The following is an 18,281-nucleotide window of genomic DNA, read 5'->3' on the forward strand; positions in this document are numbered from 1 at the left end:
ATTTAATAACCAAATAAACACCTAACGTCGATCTTAACTCGAAACAAAATCACCAATCTTAAGACAAGTACGTCGAACATTAGAAAAATAAATTGGGGGGGGGGGGGGAGCAACAACAGAAAAACACAGTAGATCTAATAAGAAATATAGCTGTTTGTACACGCTTGAACGCGAACGTAAATCAAGATACCTGATAACGAAGTATTTTAATTTGTTTATGTGCTTTGTTTGTCCAAATTTAATGGATTATGTGTCCAAATCCTTTTAGACAGGATGATCACATGCCAAATATTACAAACATTTGAACATCTGTAAAGTTGATTGTGTTTTTTGATTATACATTTATATCACGGACATGATATAACCGAAAATGAAATCATCGTAAAAGGTCATATCTTTTTTTAAAGAACATTTAAAAGAATTGCACGTGCAATGTGGCGTTTTTGAAATACTACTTTAACATACTAAAGTATTTGTTTAACTGGTTAATTAACCAGCTACATTAATAAGTTTACCGGTTAATTTTCAAGTAACTTGACGCATCCGTAGTTTTAAGTCAAAAATTAACATCATTCACTTAAACGATTCCTTGGCTAACAATAATTCTTAAAAATTCTAATTAATGTATGACTGTTTCTTACAAATTCTCTTAATATTCTAAATTCGCCGTTAATAACCCTTGGATATAATAGAATACGGCTCAACATTCGAGAAATACCGGTATCAATAGAAGAGAGTGATTCTTTAGTATGAAACAATATTTTAGCAGTTTATCATACATTTTTACCATCCTTCTCAGAAAACTTAATAATATTAAAAGCATTTATTTTTAGATTTGGCAACATTAGAATGATAAAGATAATCAAGGAGCAATGAATATTAAACTCCAACAAGCGAACTAACAATATAAGCATTTGTATTAAATGTATTATGCATGAACCGAAAGCAGTGTTTCTGATATCGTAAAGGCGAAATGTACACCGAATATATAGAGGATATTTGTTGGATTCGGTGGATTCTCGATTTAAATTCTCGAGTGATCATAGAAAATATATATTTTCTATGATCACGAGTGAATAAAAATCGATATTCCACCGAATCCAACAAATTTTCTTGTTATTGTATGCCTTTTCTCACCGTTTATATACATTGTTAAAGAGTTAAACTAAAGAATTTCGCTGGGATAATGACATCATTTCGTCAAAAAAATGACGTCATTTCACAGTAAACAATGAAAAAAATCGATAATTTTCACTGACAATTTTCATTGTTTGAAACAGTGAAAGTATCAGTTTTAATTCACAGATATTTCTCTATAAACCACCGGATTAGCATAAAATAAAATTCAATGCATTCTATTATAGCATCAGTTCATGAAAGAAAGCGACTTTTATTTCAGTGAAAACTATTTGGTTTGATGAAAAGCGTTTATTTTTATTCGAAAAAGCGAATAAAAATGTACATTTTATGAATGCTTGTCCACTTAATTGATTTACTCAAGGATATCACACGCCATACAAACTACGCAATAAATAAACACCAAATCCTCATTATTCACCCGATATATCGATGCATTTTATTATTGTATTATAGTCGGTGTAATACTAATAAGAAACACTAGTTTACGCGTTTAGTTACAAATTAATAAGAGGTGTCGGAGCAGGGGCGGCAGGGGCGGCGGCCGACGCCCCAATATTTTCGGCAAAAATGAAATTTCGGCAAAGACCTGTTCTTCTTTTTTTTCATTTCAATACCCGTATATTTGAAAATACCTTTACCACCAAGCAATGTAATCACGCTTTCGCGGTTATGACACGTGTATTGTTTATTGTCATCACCCGCCCGCGAAAATGTACATGTCAATTATGCTGTTAGTTGATCGGTCTCTTAATAACGATAATCCCTTTATTCTTGAGTAATTAAACCTGGAAAATCTTTAATTGTCGGTATGATCTAAACCTTTGCTTCTTTTTATTAATATAAAGAAAAGTATGACATGAAACAAATATGTCGATAGCCCTTAATTATCACAAAATTAAAGATACCTCAAGATACATGAATTAATGGTAATACCTCAAAGTAAATCGATAATTCTAAAAAACTTCTATAATGTTTTTTACCACGTTTTTGTGTCATTTAAATATGTTTACTCCAAACCAACCAACGATTTTCAAATTTCCAAAACGGAATTTCGGGGAAAAAATCCCGAAGAAGTTCTTTCAGCCCACATGACCCCTTTTGTTGTGTCGCCTGCTACAAAGTACAAACTGCGACATATAGAGATCACTTCTCCATCGTCTGTCTGTCACAACTTTTGTCATTCAGAATATGCCTGCAATAGACGTGTTTAAGGTCAGGTATCAGGCATAAAAACGCACCTGAATGCAACATTTGATGCTAAAATTTGAACAATAATTCAGGGGGAGGAACCCCGGACACCCACCAACGCGAGGGCGATACCCCCACAAACGGGAGTGGGATACCCCCTCCCATGCCCATAACCTCCGCCGCCCCAATGTCAATGTGCTTCCAACGCCCCAGTCCATGTCTCTATTCTATGTTTTGATGGGTTTATTTAGCGCCTATACGCTATATGCGTAGTAAGTACATGCACTTTAAATGAGTCGCGTTCTGAGAAAGCTGGGCTTAATGCATGTGCGTAAAGTGTCAGCCCAGATTAGCCTGTGCAGTCCGCACAGGCTAATCAGGGACGACACTTTTCGCATTAACGTGATTTTTGGTAAGGAGAGACTTCCTTGTAATTAAAAATACCATAAAAGCGGAAAGTGTCGTCCCTGATTAGCCTGTGCGGATTGCAGAGGCTTATCTGGGATGAAACTTTACGCACATGCATTAAGGCTCAAATGAAAATGAGCTAAGATAATATGTTTAAACTGATTTCGAGCGCTGGCAAAATAGTCAAATCAGGCCGAAATTCACGTTTTGCCGTTAAACGTCGATGTCAGTTCTGGTTCGATATTTAACATGCCTCGATATTTGCGGCATGCTTTAAAACTTTGATGTCAGTGCTTACTTGAAATTTAATTAAGCTCGATATTCACAGTTTACACTTACATTTCGATGTCACATTAAGGACGATATTCGCACCAGCTCGATATTCGAATGTTCATCTTTAGTGTTAGATAATAGTCCTCCCAAAACGTACAACATCAACATAATTTAAAGTGATATAAGCAGGATATCATGAATATTTTTATAATATTATATATTATCTATAATATTATTTATACAAGTATGCCGGTGAACGACACCCGCATTGAATTCTGTAGCCGATTAGTGTGGCAGGAAGTTCCACCCGTTACCCGACGGATGAACACGTGGTCGCCTGCGTTAACGGTTGCCAAAACGACGGCGGTTCAAGGGGTCATGTCGGTGTTGGCGGTGTCTGTGCCAATGAGACCTTTGCGGGCGCCGTTAACGATCAGTTCAGTGACGATCCAGTCGTCATCCTGGGAAGCTGTCGTCCAGGAGAAAAGGTAGAGGCCTGCCGACGGCGCATCGAAAATCCCGTCGGCCGCGTTGTAGCCTCCGCCTTTTTAAAAATATATATTTAACATGTATACGAGTGATGCAATACATGTCCTTGCGTTATTATTATCCTCATTATCATCATCCGTATCTTCATCAGCATCAATCATCAACATCATCAAAATCAACACCACAATAACAATGGGTATCATAAGCATCATTGGCATCATCATCATCACTTTGCATTCCCATGATTGCCTTCATATTTGAAGTCGGTTTATATAAAAGAGTTTAATATTAAGCCCTGTAAAAAATAACATGGACAATTTTTGATGACGCCGTAATGTCCTTTACATTACCTAAACAAATCATTTCGATCGATCACTATCAACAGATGTAACTGAGATCGGTCGGTAGACGATGCAATTTGATACATTTTATAAATGTCCATTACAATGTAGATAAGGTCTAGAAGTCATGTGCTTGGTTACTCACCTTGATTTATCGTTGCTGTGTCATACACGATCACCTGATTGTCCCCTGCACACGTGACTCGTGACTGATAAGCGTGGAAGGCTGCATCTGTCGCAACAAGTCCTGATAAAAGGAAACTTTTATTGAAAATAAACAGTTTGAAGTAGACAAAACATCGCTTGAAGAACGCTTTGCAGTTTCCAATTTCGTTATTATAATATGATGGTTTTCAACCACTATCATTCAATATTCTCAAAAATGATTTACAATACTTAGGCTTGTACTATCACTATCCATTTCGCATTACCTTCATATATATTATGTAATATATAAAAGGGAAAACGGATAATTTACCATGCGCCAGCAGTCATAAATAGCTGTTCATTCTATCAATGCTATCTACATACGTTTCAAAAGACGACCCAGTGCGTAGAAGGTTGGTCTGACAGAACAGAGATGTTTTTAATGATTCCAGTTCTATTTCCATGGACTTTATACGAGCGTTCATCTTTTCGAATTTATTTCGTAGCTGTTGCACTTTATCGCTCAAAGCAAGCCCTACTGTTAGAAAGCAACTTACTAGCAATACGAATACAAAATTGGGCTGCATTTCTGCGGTATTCATACGGTATGAATGTGAAAATAATGGACAGTGTACGGAGGAACAGATAAGAAATTAATGAGTGCATTGGATGACCTTTATTGACCATTAATGAGTCATGTTTGTGCCAAATACAATGGTCAGGTCCTCCATTTATGAAAACCGTTCGTGCCTTTCTAACGTAAACAATATCGGCTATTTCAGCCGATATTTAAGCGTTGCGTTACAAGCAACTCTTTGTGAACCACCCAACACTTGTCTAGCAATGTATGAGAATACTGTACTTTAAACAATATAGTTGGTCTTTAGGACAACTCTTACGGTCTTTATACCAAAAAAGGATAAAGTGAAAATTAATTCAGTTGAACGTTCTTTGTGAGTTTTTCACAAGAAAAAAACATACAATCAATAACACAGTAAATATTTGCTCCTTTATATTGCTTGTTCTATTTCGCTTATTTATTAAAAGATAAATCAGCGTTCATCACACTTTATTCTTTTGAAATCGTAAAAATTGTTAACGTTATATAGGTGCTAGAGATTAGTTCGCACATTGTGCAACGATGGTTATGATCGACTTGATCCCTTAGGTCAACATTGACATTTTTATTCGTGCAGCGAATAAAGGCAAAATAAATCAGTAATTCTATTCTGATAACGCACTTAACATTTCGGTGTTTCATAAAATTGAGGGGGGTGGGCGTGGGGATTATTAAGTTCGTAAATGTAAGTTATTGATTTGAATAAAATTTAACTATTACTGAATGTTTACCAAATATTTATAATCCAAGATTGGAGAAAGTTATTGTTTACGTTCAACAAGTAAACTTACTTTGCATTCCCTAAATTTGGAACATTCGCCCAATTTAATTGTCGCTTTATGTTCTTGATACATAAATTATCACAAGAAATGTAGGTAGAATGTGATCTCAGTGATCTACGACAATTAAAGTAAGCGAACGAAGTCTTACCAACCTACTCACCCAATATATTTTGGCAATTTTGGCTACAATATACAATTGTTTGCATTATCTTAACTAGTAATGGACCATACTTTTTGTACCAATCGTTTTGATTGGACTTAATAGCGCGAGAAACGCAGAGAGTAGATTTCTACCACACGACTGTTCCTTAACGTGGCTTACCTGGTGGGAGTAGAGACTTCTGACACGGCTTCCAGAGATTTACATGTTAAATGGTAGAGTACAGACGATTGTCAGATACCTCTCATGGATTATGCATATTAAAACAGGCGGTAGACGCTCGTACGACTTTGCACAGCAGTCTCCTGCGAACACTCATAAACGTAATGCTTATCATTATTACAATAAACAATTCAACGTAAGATATTTAATTAACATTGGTCATGTTTACGTGAAAACACACACACAAAATAGTCTCATTAAACACTAAGTTCCCCTCCCATACCGTCCGACTCACCCTCCCAACCTCCTTCATATAATCTCGACCTCCTTCATAACCTCCACACCTCCTTCATAACCTCACAACCTCCTTCATAATCTCCCAACCTCATTCATAACCTCCCGACCTACTTCATAACCTCCCAACCTCCTTCATAACCTCGCGACTTCCTTCATAATCTCCACACCTCCTTCATAAACTCACAACCTCCTTCATAATCTCCCGATCTCCTTCATAACCTCCCGACCTCCTTCATAACCTCCCAACCTCCTTCATAATATCCCGACTTCCTTCATAACCTCCCGACATCCTGCATAACCTCCCCAACTCCTTCATAACCTCCCGACCTCCTTAATAACCTACCCACCTCCTTCATAACCTCCGGACTTCCTACATAACCTCCCGACCTCCTTCATAACCTCCCCACCTCATTCATAACCGCCCGACCACCTACATAACCTCCCGACCTCATTCATAACATTCCGACCTCAATCATAACCTCCCCACCTCCTATATAACCTTCCGACCTCCTACATAACCTTCCGACCTCCATCATAACCTCCCGACCTTCTTCATAACCTCCCCACCTCCTTCATAACCTCCCGACCTTCTTCATAACCTCCCCACCTCCTTCATAACCTCCCGACCTCCTTTATAACCTCCCCACTTCCTTCATAACCTCACCACCTCCTTCATAACCTCCCCGCCTCCTTCATAACGTCCGGACCTCCTTCATAACCACCGGACCTCCTTCATAATCTCCCAACCTTCTTCATAACACCCGACCTCCTTCAAAACCTCCCAACTTCCTTCATAACCTCCCGACATCTTTCATAACCTTCCGACCTCCATCATAACGTCCCGACCTGCTTAATAACCACCGGACCTCCTTTATTACCTCCCGACCTCCTTCATAACCGCCCGACCTCCTTCAAAACCTCCCGACCTCTTTCATGATCTCCCGATCTCCTTCATAACCACCGGACCTACTTCATAACCCCCGACCTCCTTCATAACATCCTGACCTCCTTCATAATCGTCCGACCTCCTTCATAAACACCGGACCTCCTTCATAACCTTCCAACCTCCTTCATAACCTCCCGACATCCTTCATAACCTCCCGACCTTCTTCATAACCTCCCGACTTCCTTCATAACCGCCGACCTTCCGTCATAACCTCCCGACCTCCTTCATAACCTCCCCACCTCCTTCAAAACCTTACGACCTCCTTCATAATATCCGACATCCTTCATAACCTCCCGACCTCCTTCATAACATCCGACATCCTTCATAACCTCCCGAACTCCTTCATAACATCACGACCTCCTTCATAACCTCCTGACCACCTTCATAACCACCCGACCTTCTTCATAACAGTCCCAACTCCTTCATAACCTCCCAACCTCCTTCATAACCTCCCAACCTCCTTCTAAACCTCCCGACCTCCTTCATAACCTCCCGACCTCTGTCATGTTCTCACGATCTCCTTCATAACATCCCGACCTCCTTCATAACGTCCTGACCACCTTCATAAGATCCCGACATCCTTCATAACAATCCCAACAAATAATTTTGTTACATTTCTTCGCACTAAATTGTAGAAAGTCTTGCGAATATATCTGTTTAACAAAATCTAACCTTTTTGCAAAATAATGGCGTAATTCATACCCGTAGTATTGATGAAATAATTGGAGTGTCGGTATCAGGAGAGGTAAATTACTGTTCTGTTGGGACATTTACTCATGAGGGAGCGGTGTAATCATATAAGGTCTCTATGTTTGAAGTATGCATGAGTGAAGGTATATTGGAATGTCTGAAAATACTTTTTGAGTGAGGATGTGATTTAAATGTCACGGTCTAAACTTGGTCACGTTCGGAGAAAAGTTATGTGGCGGCCCGGTTAGCTCTGTCGGGAGAGCAGTCACCCTGTTAGCGAGGTGCCCCGGGTTCGGGTCCCGGAATGGCCGCACACTGTTCTCACCCTGTGACATCAATATTGTATTGTGTACGACGCAGAAGACGAGTATGCAAACGCTACCGACGACGACCTAAAGTAGGGTCCTAGTTGACGGAACACCGGTTTACCATAAGTAATGCATGTATGCCATTTAAAACTCAAGCATGCTCAATTTAATTATCCTAAAATCCGTAATCGAAGGCGAGAAGTTGTATCTGTCCAACTGATATATACCATTGTACCAATAAATGGTGAATGAATTATAGTTAATAGCATGTTGTTATGCTTTCACATACATTGAATGGTTTAAATTTAATTTCGGTTTATGTCCCCCATGGCCTCACCTTGTGCATGGGGCAACTCCAATGCTCTTTGGTTAAAAGTAATGGTTTCACACAAATGTAGATTGAGTTATTGTATCTGTAACGTTTTAATGTCTCGAGGGATGTTAATATAACTTCAGATTTGTAATCTCCATTACCAAGTAATATATTTATGATTGTGATATATAAGCATGATAGCTACTGATTATAACTATATCAATGTCACGCGCCTATATTTATAAGACTAAGACAAATAAAGGTTAGATGTGTTCCTCCCATTGCTTCCAAACGTTTTTTTATGTTTAAAATAGCTCACATATACGCAATGTAATCTCAATTCGGGACTGTGCACCTAGCAACAGCAGGTGCGCGATAACACGATTGGTCGATTAATCAACAAACGAGAAAACTCGTACATCCTAGGAAATTACGTACTGCAGTTGGTTTTCAGAGTGTCTTGTTGATATAACGAGAACCAATACGTCAAAATGATTGTGCGTCCCATGGGACTCAACAAATGTGACGGGTCCTGACAGGCATTTAATGCGTATTTAACGCAGAATATCACGTCCCATAAAACCCTGCAATATATATTAACTACATTTGATTTTTTTAACTTAGCAACTTTGAACAGGTCCAAATTTAGTTTGAAGTCTGTTTTGCCTCAAAATGAGCCCCATACCCTTAAATCAAAGGCCATGTTGTAGAGGCTTAAGAGGGCTTTGGAGCAGACGGTCTTGATAAGTAAGTGTGGTCATTATAATAAAACGTCCAAATCACAAAAGAGGGTTATAATTGGAGAGGAAGTGGATTGAGTATGCTTGGACGAGACTTGTTTTGAAGGTGACGATGATATTATAATTATAATTGAAACACAGAGATAATCAGTGTCTTATCAGTTGTAAATCAATTAAGATGAAAGCAAAAGAGCGGATATTGAAAAAGACATTGAAGTTGTGACGAACAAACTTAAGCTAATGAGGACGCCTTCCCATGGTATGCAAAAACGATATATGCTAGACCAAGCGCCGCTGCAAGGCCTTTGAATTCAGCCAGTTTCATTTGTTTGCTATCCCCCGCCTAAGGTGGAGGGATATAAAATTGGCATTGTCCGTTCGTCAGTCTGCCTGTCACTAACAAACTTATTGGGATATAAATTCATTCAAAGAAATTGCTTGTTTTTAATAAAAGACAGACATTTGAGATATAAAAGATTTAAAGATCTAAATATATTTTTCTTATTTGTTCTCCTCCTCCTCCTATTTACATGCATGCTTCCTCCTGATATGGCTATTACTGCATCTCTTTTAATACACATTTCTTTGCCAACTCTCCGAGTGACGAGCTACCTATCCTGTTGATCCCATGACGGCATGACCTTGTGGAGTAGTTGTTTGACCCTTGTTTGAGTTGTTTTGCCTTCGGGCTGGATAGGGCTGTTACTGCCTCTCTTTAATGCACGTTTCTCTGGAAATCTCTCTGAGTGGGGAGCTGCCTATTTGGTAGATCCCATGAGGGCGTGGCCCTGGGGAGTACTTGTTTGACTCTTGTTAGAGATGTTAAGCCCCCGGGCTGGATAGGGCTGTTACTGCCACTCTTTATTGTACGTGCCTCTGTCAATCTCTCCAAGTGACGAGCTTCCTATCCTGTAGATGCCATGAGGGTGTGGCCCTGGGAAGTAGTTGTTTCACCCTTGAGTGTTTGGCCCCTTCTGCGCTCCTGTCATTAATCTCATCTGCGCCCCTGGCATGAATCACCTCTCTTTTGTAATCTCCTCTGTGCCTCTGCCATTTATCTTCTCTGTGCCTCTGTCATTAATCTCCTCTATGCCCCCACCCTTACACAGTTTTAGACTGCGTATAGGGGAGTCACTCTGAGTTACTCTGTTAGTCAGTCTTTGGCAGCTATGGTCACTTTAAGTGGTGTTGCTGCAGTATGGATGATTTTTCCATCTAATAGATTTTGTTAAAAATGTATATGTAAGTAATACATACAAATACTATATGAACATGAAATAATAAACATGGGGTCACCGACCTTACTTTGATTGTATTCACTATTATATAACATGTACCTTTTTCATTCAAACCTAAAAAACTAAAAAATCTCTTATTGCCTTATATAATTAATAGCCTATAAAATTGGCAACATGTAGATATTATGTAAGCTAAGAAACATCATATACCATTGAATTTAACTGCACTTTCAATACTACACATGTGTCATTATGCATGTAACCAGAGTGGTTCCTTGAAGACACACATGAGGATACCTACAGGAGAGAGGCTATTGCATGTTACCTGAGTGATTCCTTCAAGACAAACATGAGGATACATGGAGGAGAGAGATCTACACGTGTGAGGTGGGTGGTTATGCATGTAACTAGAGTGGTTCCTTGAAGACACGCATGAGAATACATAAAGGAAGGAGACTTTACACGTTTGAGGTGTGTATTTATGCATGAAGCATGAGTGATTCCTTGAAGGCACACATGAGAATACATAAAGGAAAGAGACTTAACACATGTGAGGTGTGTGTTTATGCATGTAACTTGAGTGGTTTCTTGAAGACACATATGAGAATAAATAAAGGAAAATGATTTTACACGTGTGAGGTGTGTGTTTATGCATGTAACCTGAGTGGTTCCTTGAAGAAACACATGATAATACATAAAGGAAAGATACTTTACACATGTGGGGTGTGTGTTATGCAATGTAACCTGAGTGGTTCCTTTAAGACGCAATCGATAATGCATAAAGGAAAGAGACTTTACACGTGTGAGGTGTGTGTTTATGCATGTAACCTGAGTGTTTTCTTGAAGACACACATGAGAATACATTACGAAAAGAGACTTTACACATGTCCTTGAAGACACACATGAGAATAAATAAAGGAAGGATACTTTACACATGTGAGGTGTGTGTTTATGCATGTAACCTGAGTGGTTACTTGAAGACACACACGTGAAAACATAAATAAAGGAAGGATACTTTACACATGTGAGTTGTGTGTTTCTGCATGTAACCAGAGTGGTTCTTTGAGGACACACTTGAGAATACATAAGGGTAAGAGACTTTACACAAGCGAAGTGTGTGTTTATGCATGTAACCTGAGTGGTTCCTTGAAGACACACATGAGCATACATAAAGGAAAGTGACTTTACACATGTGAGGTGTGTGTTAATGCATGTAACCTAGGTGGTTTCTTGAAGACACACATGATAATACATAAAGGAAAGAGATTTTACAGATATGAGGTTTGTGTTTATGCATGTTACCTGATTGTTCCTTGAAGACACACATCAGAATACATAAAGGAAAGAGACTTTACACATGTGAGGTGTGTGTTTATGCATATAACCTGAGTGGTTCCTTGAAGTCACACATGAGAATTCATAAAGGAAAGAGACTTTACGCATGTAATTGACGACACACATGAAAATACATAAAGGAAAGAGACTTCACACGTGTGAGGTGTGTGTTTGTGCATGTAACCTGAGTGGTTACTTGAAGACACACACGAGAATACATAAAGGAAAGAGGCTTTACACGTGTGAGGTGTGTGTTTATGCATGTAACCTGAGTGGTTCCTTGAAGAAACCCATGGGAACACATAAAGTAAAGATATTTAACACATATGACATGTGCGTTTATGCATTTAACCCGAGTGGTTTCTTGAAGACACACATGAGAATACATAAAGAAAAGAGACTTACCACGAGTGAGGTGAGTGTTTATGCATGAAACCAGAGTGGTTCCTTGAAGAAACACATGCAAATACATAAAGGACAGAGATTTTACAGATATGAGATGTGTGTTTATGCATGTTACCTGATTGTTCCTTGAAGACACACATGAGAATACATAAAGAAAGAGACTTTACACATGTCCTTGAAGACACACATGAGAATAAATAAAGGAAGGATACTTTACACATGTGAGGTGTGTGTTTATGCATGTAACATGAGTGATTCCTTGACGACACACATGAGAATACATAAAGGAAAGAGACTTTATACATGTGAGGTTTGTGTTTATGCATGTTACCTTTGTTGTTTCTCGACGACACACATGAAAAAACAGTAAGGAAAGAGACTTTAAACGTGTAAGGTGTGTGTTTATGCATGTAACCTGAGTGGTTCCTTACAGAAATACATGAGAATACATGAAGAAAGAGACTTTACACGTGTGAGGTGTGTGTTTATGCATGTAACCTGAGTGATTCCTTGAAGACACACATGTGAATACATTAAGGAAAAAGACTTAACCCATGTGAGTTGTGTGTTTATGCATGTAACCAGAGTGGTTCCTTGAAGACACACGTGAGAATAATATAAAAAAAGCAGATTTTACACATGTAACCTGAGTGGTTCCTTCAAGACACACATGAGAATACATAAAGGAAAGAGTCTTAACACATGTGAGATTTATGTCTATGCATGTAACCAGAGTGGTTCCTTGAAGACACACATTAGAATACATAATGGAAAGAGAATTCACACGAGTGAGGTGTGTGTTTATGCATGTTACCTGAGTGGTTACTTGAAGACACACACGAGAATACATAAAGGAAAGAGACTTTACACAAATGAAGTGTGTGTTTATGCATGTAACCAGAGTGGTTCATTGAAAACACACATGAGAATACATAATGAAAAGAGACTTAACACGTGTGGGTGTGTGTTTGTGCATGTTACCTGTGTGGTTCCTTGAGGAAACAGATGAGAATACATAAAGGAAAATGACTTTACACATGTGAGGTGTGTGTTTATGCATTTAACCTGAGTGTTTCCTTAAAGACACACATGAGAATACATAACGAAAAAACACTTTAGGCATGTGAGATGAGTGTTTATACATGTAACCAGAGTGGTTCCTTGAAAACTCACACGAGAATACATTAAGGAAAGAGATTTTACAGATATGAAGTGTGTGTTTATGCATGTAACATCAGTGGTTACTTGAAGACACACATGAGAATACATAAAAGAAAGGGACTTTACACGTGTGAGGTGTGTGTTTATGCATGTAACATGAGTGGTAAGTTGAATACACACATGAGAATACATAAAGGAAAGAGACTTTTCATATGTGGAGTGTGTGTTTATGCATGTAACCAGAGTGGTTCCTTAAAGACACACATGAGAATACATAAAGTAGAGAGACTTTACACGTGTGAGGTGTGTGTTTGTGTATGTACCCTGAGTGGTACCTTGATGAAACCCATGAGAATACATAAAGGAAAGAGATTTTACACATATGACGTGTGTGTTAATGCATGAAACCTGAGTGGTTTCTTGAAGACACACATGAGAATACATAAAGGAAGGTGACTTTACACGTGTGAGGTATGTGTTTATGCAGGAAACATGAGTGGTTCCTTGAAGACACACATGAGAATACATAAAGAAAAGAGACTTTACACATGTGAGGTGTGTGCTTATGCACGTAACCTGGGTTGTTTCTTGAAGGCACACATGAGAATAAATAAAGGAAAGTGACTTTACACATGTGATGTGTGTGTAAATGCATGGATCCAGAGTGGTTCCTTGAAAACACACATGAGAATACATAAAGGAAAGAGATTTTACAGATATGAGGTGTGTGTTTGTGTATGTTACCTGGTTGTTCCTTGAAGACACACATGAGAATACATAAAAGAAAGAGACTTTACACGTGAGAGGTGTGTGTTTATTCATGTAGCCTGAGTGGTTCCTTGAAGACACACATGAGAATACATAAAGGAAAGAGACTTAACACATGTGAGGTGTGTGTTTATGCATGTAACCAGACTGGTTCCTTGAGGACACACATGAGAATACATAAAGTAAACAGACTTTACACGTGTGAGGTGTGTGTTTGTGCATGTAACCTGAGTGGTCCCTTGAAGATACCCATGAGAATACATAAAGGAAAGAGATTTTACACATATTACGTGTGTGTTTATGCATAAAACCTGAGTGGTTTCTTGAAGACACACATGAGAATACATAAAGGAAGGTGACTTTACACATATGAGGTATGTGTTTATGCAGGTAACATTAGTGGTTTCTTGAAGACACACATGACAATACATAAAGAAAAGAGACATTACACATGTGAGGTGTGTGCTTATGCATGTAACCTGGGTGGTTTCTTGAAGACACACATGAAAATACATAAAGGAAAGTGACTTTACACATGTGAAGTGTGTGTTAATGCATGGAACCAGAGTGGTTCCTTGAAAACACACATGAGAATACATAAAGAAAAGAGATTTTACAGATATGAGGTGTGTGTTTATGCATGTTACCTGATTATTCCTTGAAGACACACATGAGAATACATAAAAGAAAGAGACTTTACACGTGAGAGGTGTGTGTTTATGCATGTAACCTGAGTGGTTCCTTGAAGACACACATGAGAATACATTCAGAAAAGAGACTTAACACATGTGAGGTGTGTGTTTATGCATGTAACCAGACTGGTTCATTGAGGACACACATGTGAATACATAAGGGAAAGAGACTTTACACATGTGAGGTGTGTGCTTATGCATGTTACCTGGGTGGTTCCTTGAAGACTCACATGAGAATACATAAAGGAAAGAGACTTTACACATATGAGGTGTGTGTTTATGCATGTAACCTGAGTGGTTCCTTGAAGACACACATGAGAATACATAAAGGAAAGAGACTTAACACATGATAGGTGTGTGTATATTCATGTAACCAGAGTGGTTCCTTGAGGTAGCACATGAGAATACATAAGGGAAAGAGACTTTACACATGCGAGGTGTGTGTTTAGGCATGTAACCAAAGTGGTTCCTTGAAGAAACACATAAAAATACATAAAGGAAAGAGACTTTACCTGTGTAAGGTACGTGTTTATGCATGTGACCTAAGTGGTTCCTTGAAGACACACACGAGAATACATAAAAGAAAGAGACTTAACACATGTGAGAGGTGTGTTTATGCGTGTAACCAGAGTGGTTCCTTGAGGACACACATGAGAATACATAAGGGAAAGAGACTTTACACTTGTGAGGTGTGTGTTTATGCATGTTACCAAAGTGGTTCATTGAAGAAACACATGAGAATACATAACGGAAAGAGACTTTACACGTGTATGGTGTCTGTTTATGCATGTAACCTGAGTGGTTCCTTGAAGAAACACATGATAATACATAAATGAAAGATACTTTACACATGTGAGGCGTGTGTTATGCAATGTAATCTGAGTGGTTTCTTGAAGACACAATCGAGAATACTTAAAGGAAAAATACTTTACACGTGTGAGGTGTGTGTTTATGCATGTAACCTGAGTGTTTTCTTGAAGACACACATGAGAATATGAGAATACATAACGAAAAAATACTTTACACAACCCTTGAAGACACAAATGAGAATAAATAAAGGAAAGATACTTTACACATGTGAGGTGTGTGTTTATGCATGTAACCTGAGTGGTTACTTGAAGACACACACGTGGATACATAAAGGAAAGAGACTTTACACATGTGAGGTGTTTGTTTATGCATGTATGCTGAGTGGTTCCTTGAAGACACACATGAGCATACAAAAAGGAAAATGACTTTAAACATGTGAGTTGTTTGTTAATGCATGGAACCTGAGTGGTTCCTTGAAGACACACATGAGAATACATAAAGGAAAGAGATTTTACAGATATGATGTGTGTGTTTATGCATGTAACCTGAGTGGTTACTTGAAGACACACACGTGGATACATAAAGGAAAGATACTTTTCACATGTGAGGTGTGTTTATGCATGTTATGTATCACGCTCTTTCTTCTCTGTCATTTTATAATCCAACGCAATTTCTTTTCTCTTCCCCTTTACATGCATCCTTCTCTTTTTGTTCAGTCTTCAGTGGTTCACCTTTTGGCTGGGTATGGTTGTTATCCCTGCCACTTTTCAAGGCCCATTTGTAAGCCAGCGTTCTAAGGAACAAACTGCATGTCCTTGAAATCCCATTTGGCGTTACTGTGGGAAAGAGTTATTTCGCCCTGGGAGGGGTTGTCGTATCATGGGACTTTGTTCTCAATTTGTACCGGACCTGCTCATATGACAGACAATAGGATCCTTACACTTTTTTACAGGACATGTCCATTGGTCCGTCCATGCTTGCTGGAAACTGACGTCATTTTACCTTTTACTAAAGTGTATGTATACTTCTTTTGACACAGCTGTGCCAACATTGAAACGTAGAGATAATGAGAGAATTCGTCACAATGTTTTCGACCCATTTCCATGAAGACATTGTTGTTGTTTCTTAATGTACAATTGTCGTCTGTTTGGTGCTTTTCTGTTGAACAACTAAAAAATAACAATTTAAAGTAATGGGTTTACACATTACCAGACTTCAAATGTTTTAATTCCAAATTAAAAGAGTTAAACCCTTAACCACTTAGATACGTATTTTGACGAATTTGAAGTCTCTCAGAAAGTTAAAATTTATTAAAGACCTTTCTTACTAGATTCAAGTTTTAAAGGCTTTATGCCCAACCGTCAGATACTGATGATCAGCAAACAGCATAAAACCTGAACAGACTGCAAGTTACTCACAGGCTGTTCTGGTTTTATGCTGTTTGCACACAGCAATTTCCCCTTTGCTTTTGAGTGGGAAAGGGTTAATATGTCATAAATCTGAAGGCAATGATGTCGGTAGGCTATAACATATTCTGAGAAAAGGAGAAAAAATGCCGGCGAATTGTCAGTCTTGGCTTCCAATGCCTCAATTCTATACATCATGCCAATTTTTCACACTTCTTGCTGGCTTTCTTGAGCCTTTTCTATCATTATAAAATAACGAAACCCAAAGATACAAAATGTTTTGAAAATCAATATCAAGGTTTTACATTCATGTCAAATTTTAGGGGTCCCTAGGACTCTAGTTAATAATTTTCAGGGGTCCTTTAAAAAAATGGGCGTCCCAATATAACTTAGTGATATATTAGTAAAGCAATCATGTCATTCACACGTGCATGGTCTTTTATTTATTGCAAGTAGTGTTTGCTTGTGTTTGCTTGTGTTTGCTGTGAATTTGTTGTTTTTAGCATACTACAATGGAAACATGATACTGTTTTATGTATGAATACTACAGATTATAATAAACCAACAAAAAATAATTTGTATTTATTTATTCCGCAATTCAGTTGTGTTATTTTACAATAAAAAAAATGCATTTTTATATCATACAGATAGTACAGAATTTCATGCAAGTTGCAGCACAAGGAAAACCAACTTCACCAGATTTATGAACAAAGTTAAGACAATGCAACACATGCTAAACCAATTTCACTTGATTGTTAAACAGCTAAGCCATACACTGTGACTGTAGTATGATTCATAAAACCAACCATTACTTCTCTAAAGTCTATAGTATAAAGCACTGGCAAATTGTTCAGCAGCATGTATAAAATCAAATTGTTCAATGTTTGGATCCACCAATTTGATGAACATCAGTGTTTCGAGCCTTTCAGGACTTAACCTGTTTCTATTCTTAGTTTTCAAAGCATTTTGTACAGAAATGCCCCTCTCACAAGGTGCTGATGATATGGGGATGATCAGAGCTATCTTTGCAAGCACTATGCATAGTCTGGATATTCCCGAGCATAATCAGTTATAAGCAGCTTGGCAAATGTTTTAAAAGGCAATTATATTCTTATCTAACAAAATGTTTAAACATTAAAAAGTGTGACGTAAACCTTTCAAAATCTATGTATGAATCAAACTGAGTCAACGCAGTATCTAGCTGCTGCATTCCATACTGTCCTAGATCTGTACAATTAGTTGGATACCTCACTGGATTCAATAAAAATGTCGAAACATTATTGTGTCTGATGTTCATCTGCTGGAAATCTATCATCAAGATTGCAAACAAGTTTGTCAATGTAATCACTTCTAAGGCTGTTGAACCCATTCCTGGCCTGCTCATTATCAATGATCTCCAAATACTTATACTTTCCTTTCTCACCAGTCAAAGGAAGATCCCCAATGTCATTCAGAACACGACT

At 38.2% G+C, this 18,281-nt stretch overlaps 1 protein-coding gene across 1 annotated transcript; it reads right to left on the reverse strand.

Moving 5' to 3' along the window:
• Positions 1-3,377: 3,377 nt before the first annotated feature.
• LOC127857322 (uncharacterized) lies at positions 3,378-6,814 on the reverse strand. The gene is made up of 3 exons (XM_052393728.1): positions 6,754-6,814; positions 3,985-4,086; positions 3,378-3,553 (listed from the first exon to the last, which is right to left on the reverse strand). Exons 1-3 carry the CDS (start codon positions 6,812-6,814, stop codon positions 3,378-3,380), a joined length of 339 nt encoding a protein of 112 aa, XP_052249688.1.
• Positions 6,815-18,281: the final 11,467 nt, after the last annotated feature.

Source organism: Dreissena polymorpha, chromosome 14 (genome assembly GCF_020536995.1).
Source record: "Dreissena polymorpha isolate Duluth1 chromosome 14, UMN_Dpol_1.0, whole genome shotgun sequence".
Taxonomy (NCBI): Eukaryota; Metazoa; Mollusca; class Bivalvia; order Myida; family Dreissenidae; genus Dreissena; species Dreissena polymorpha.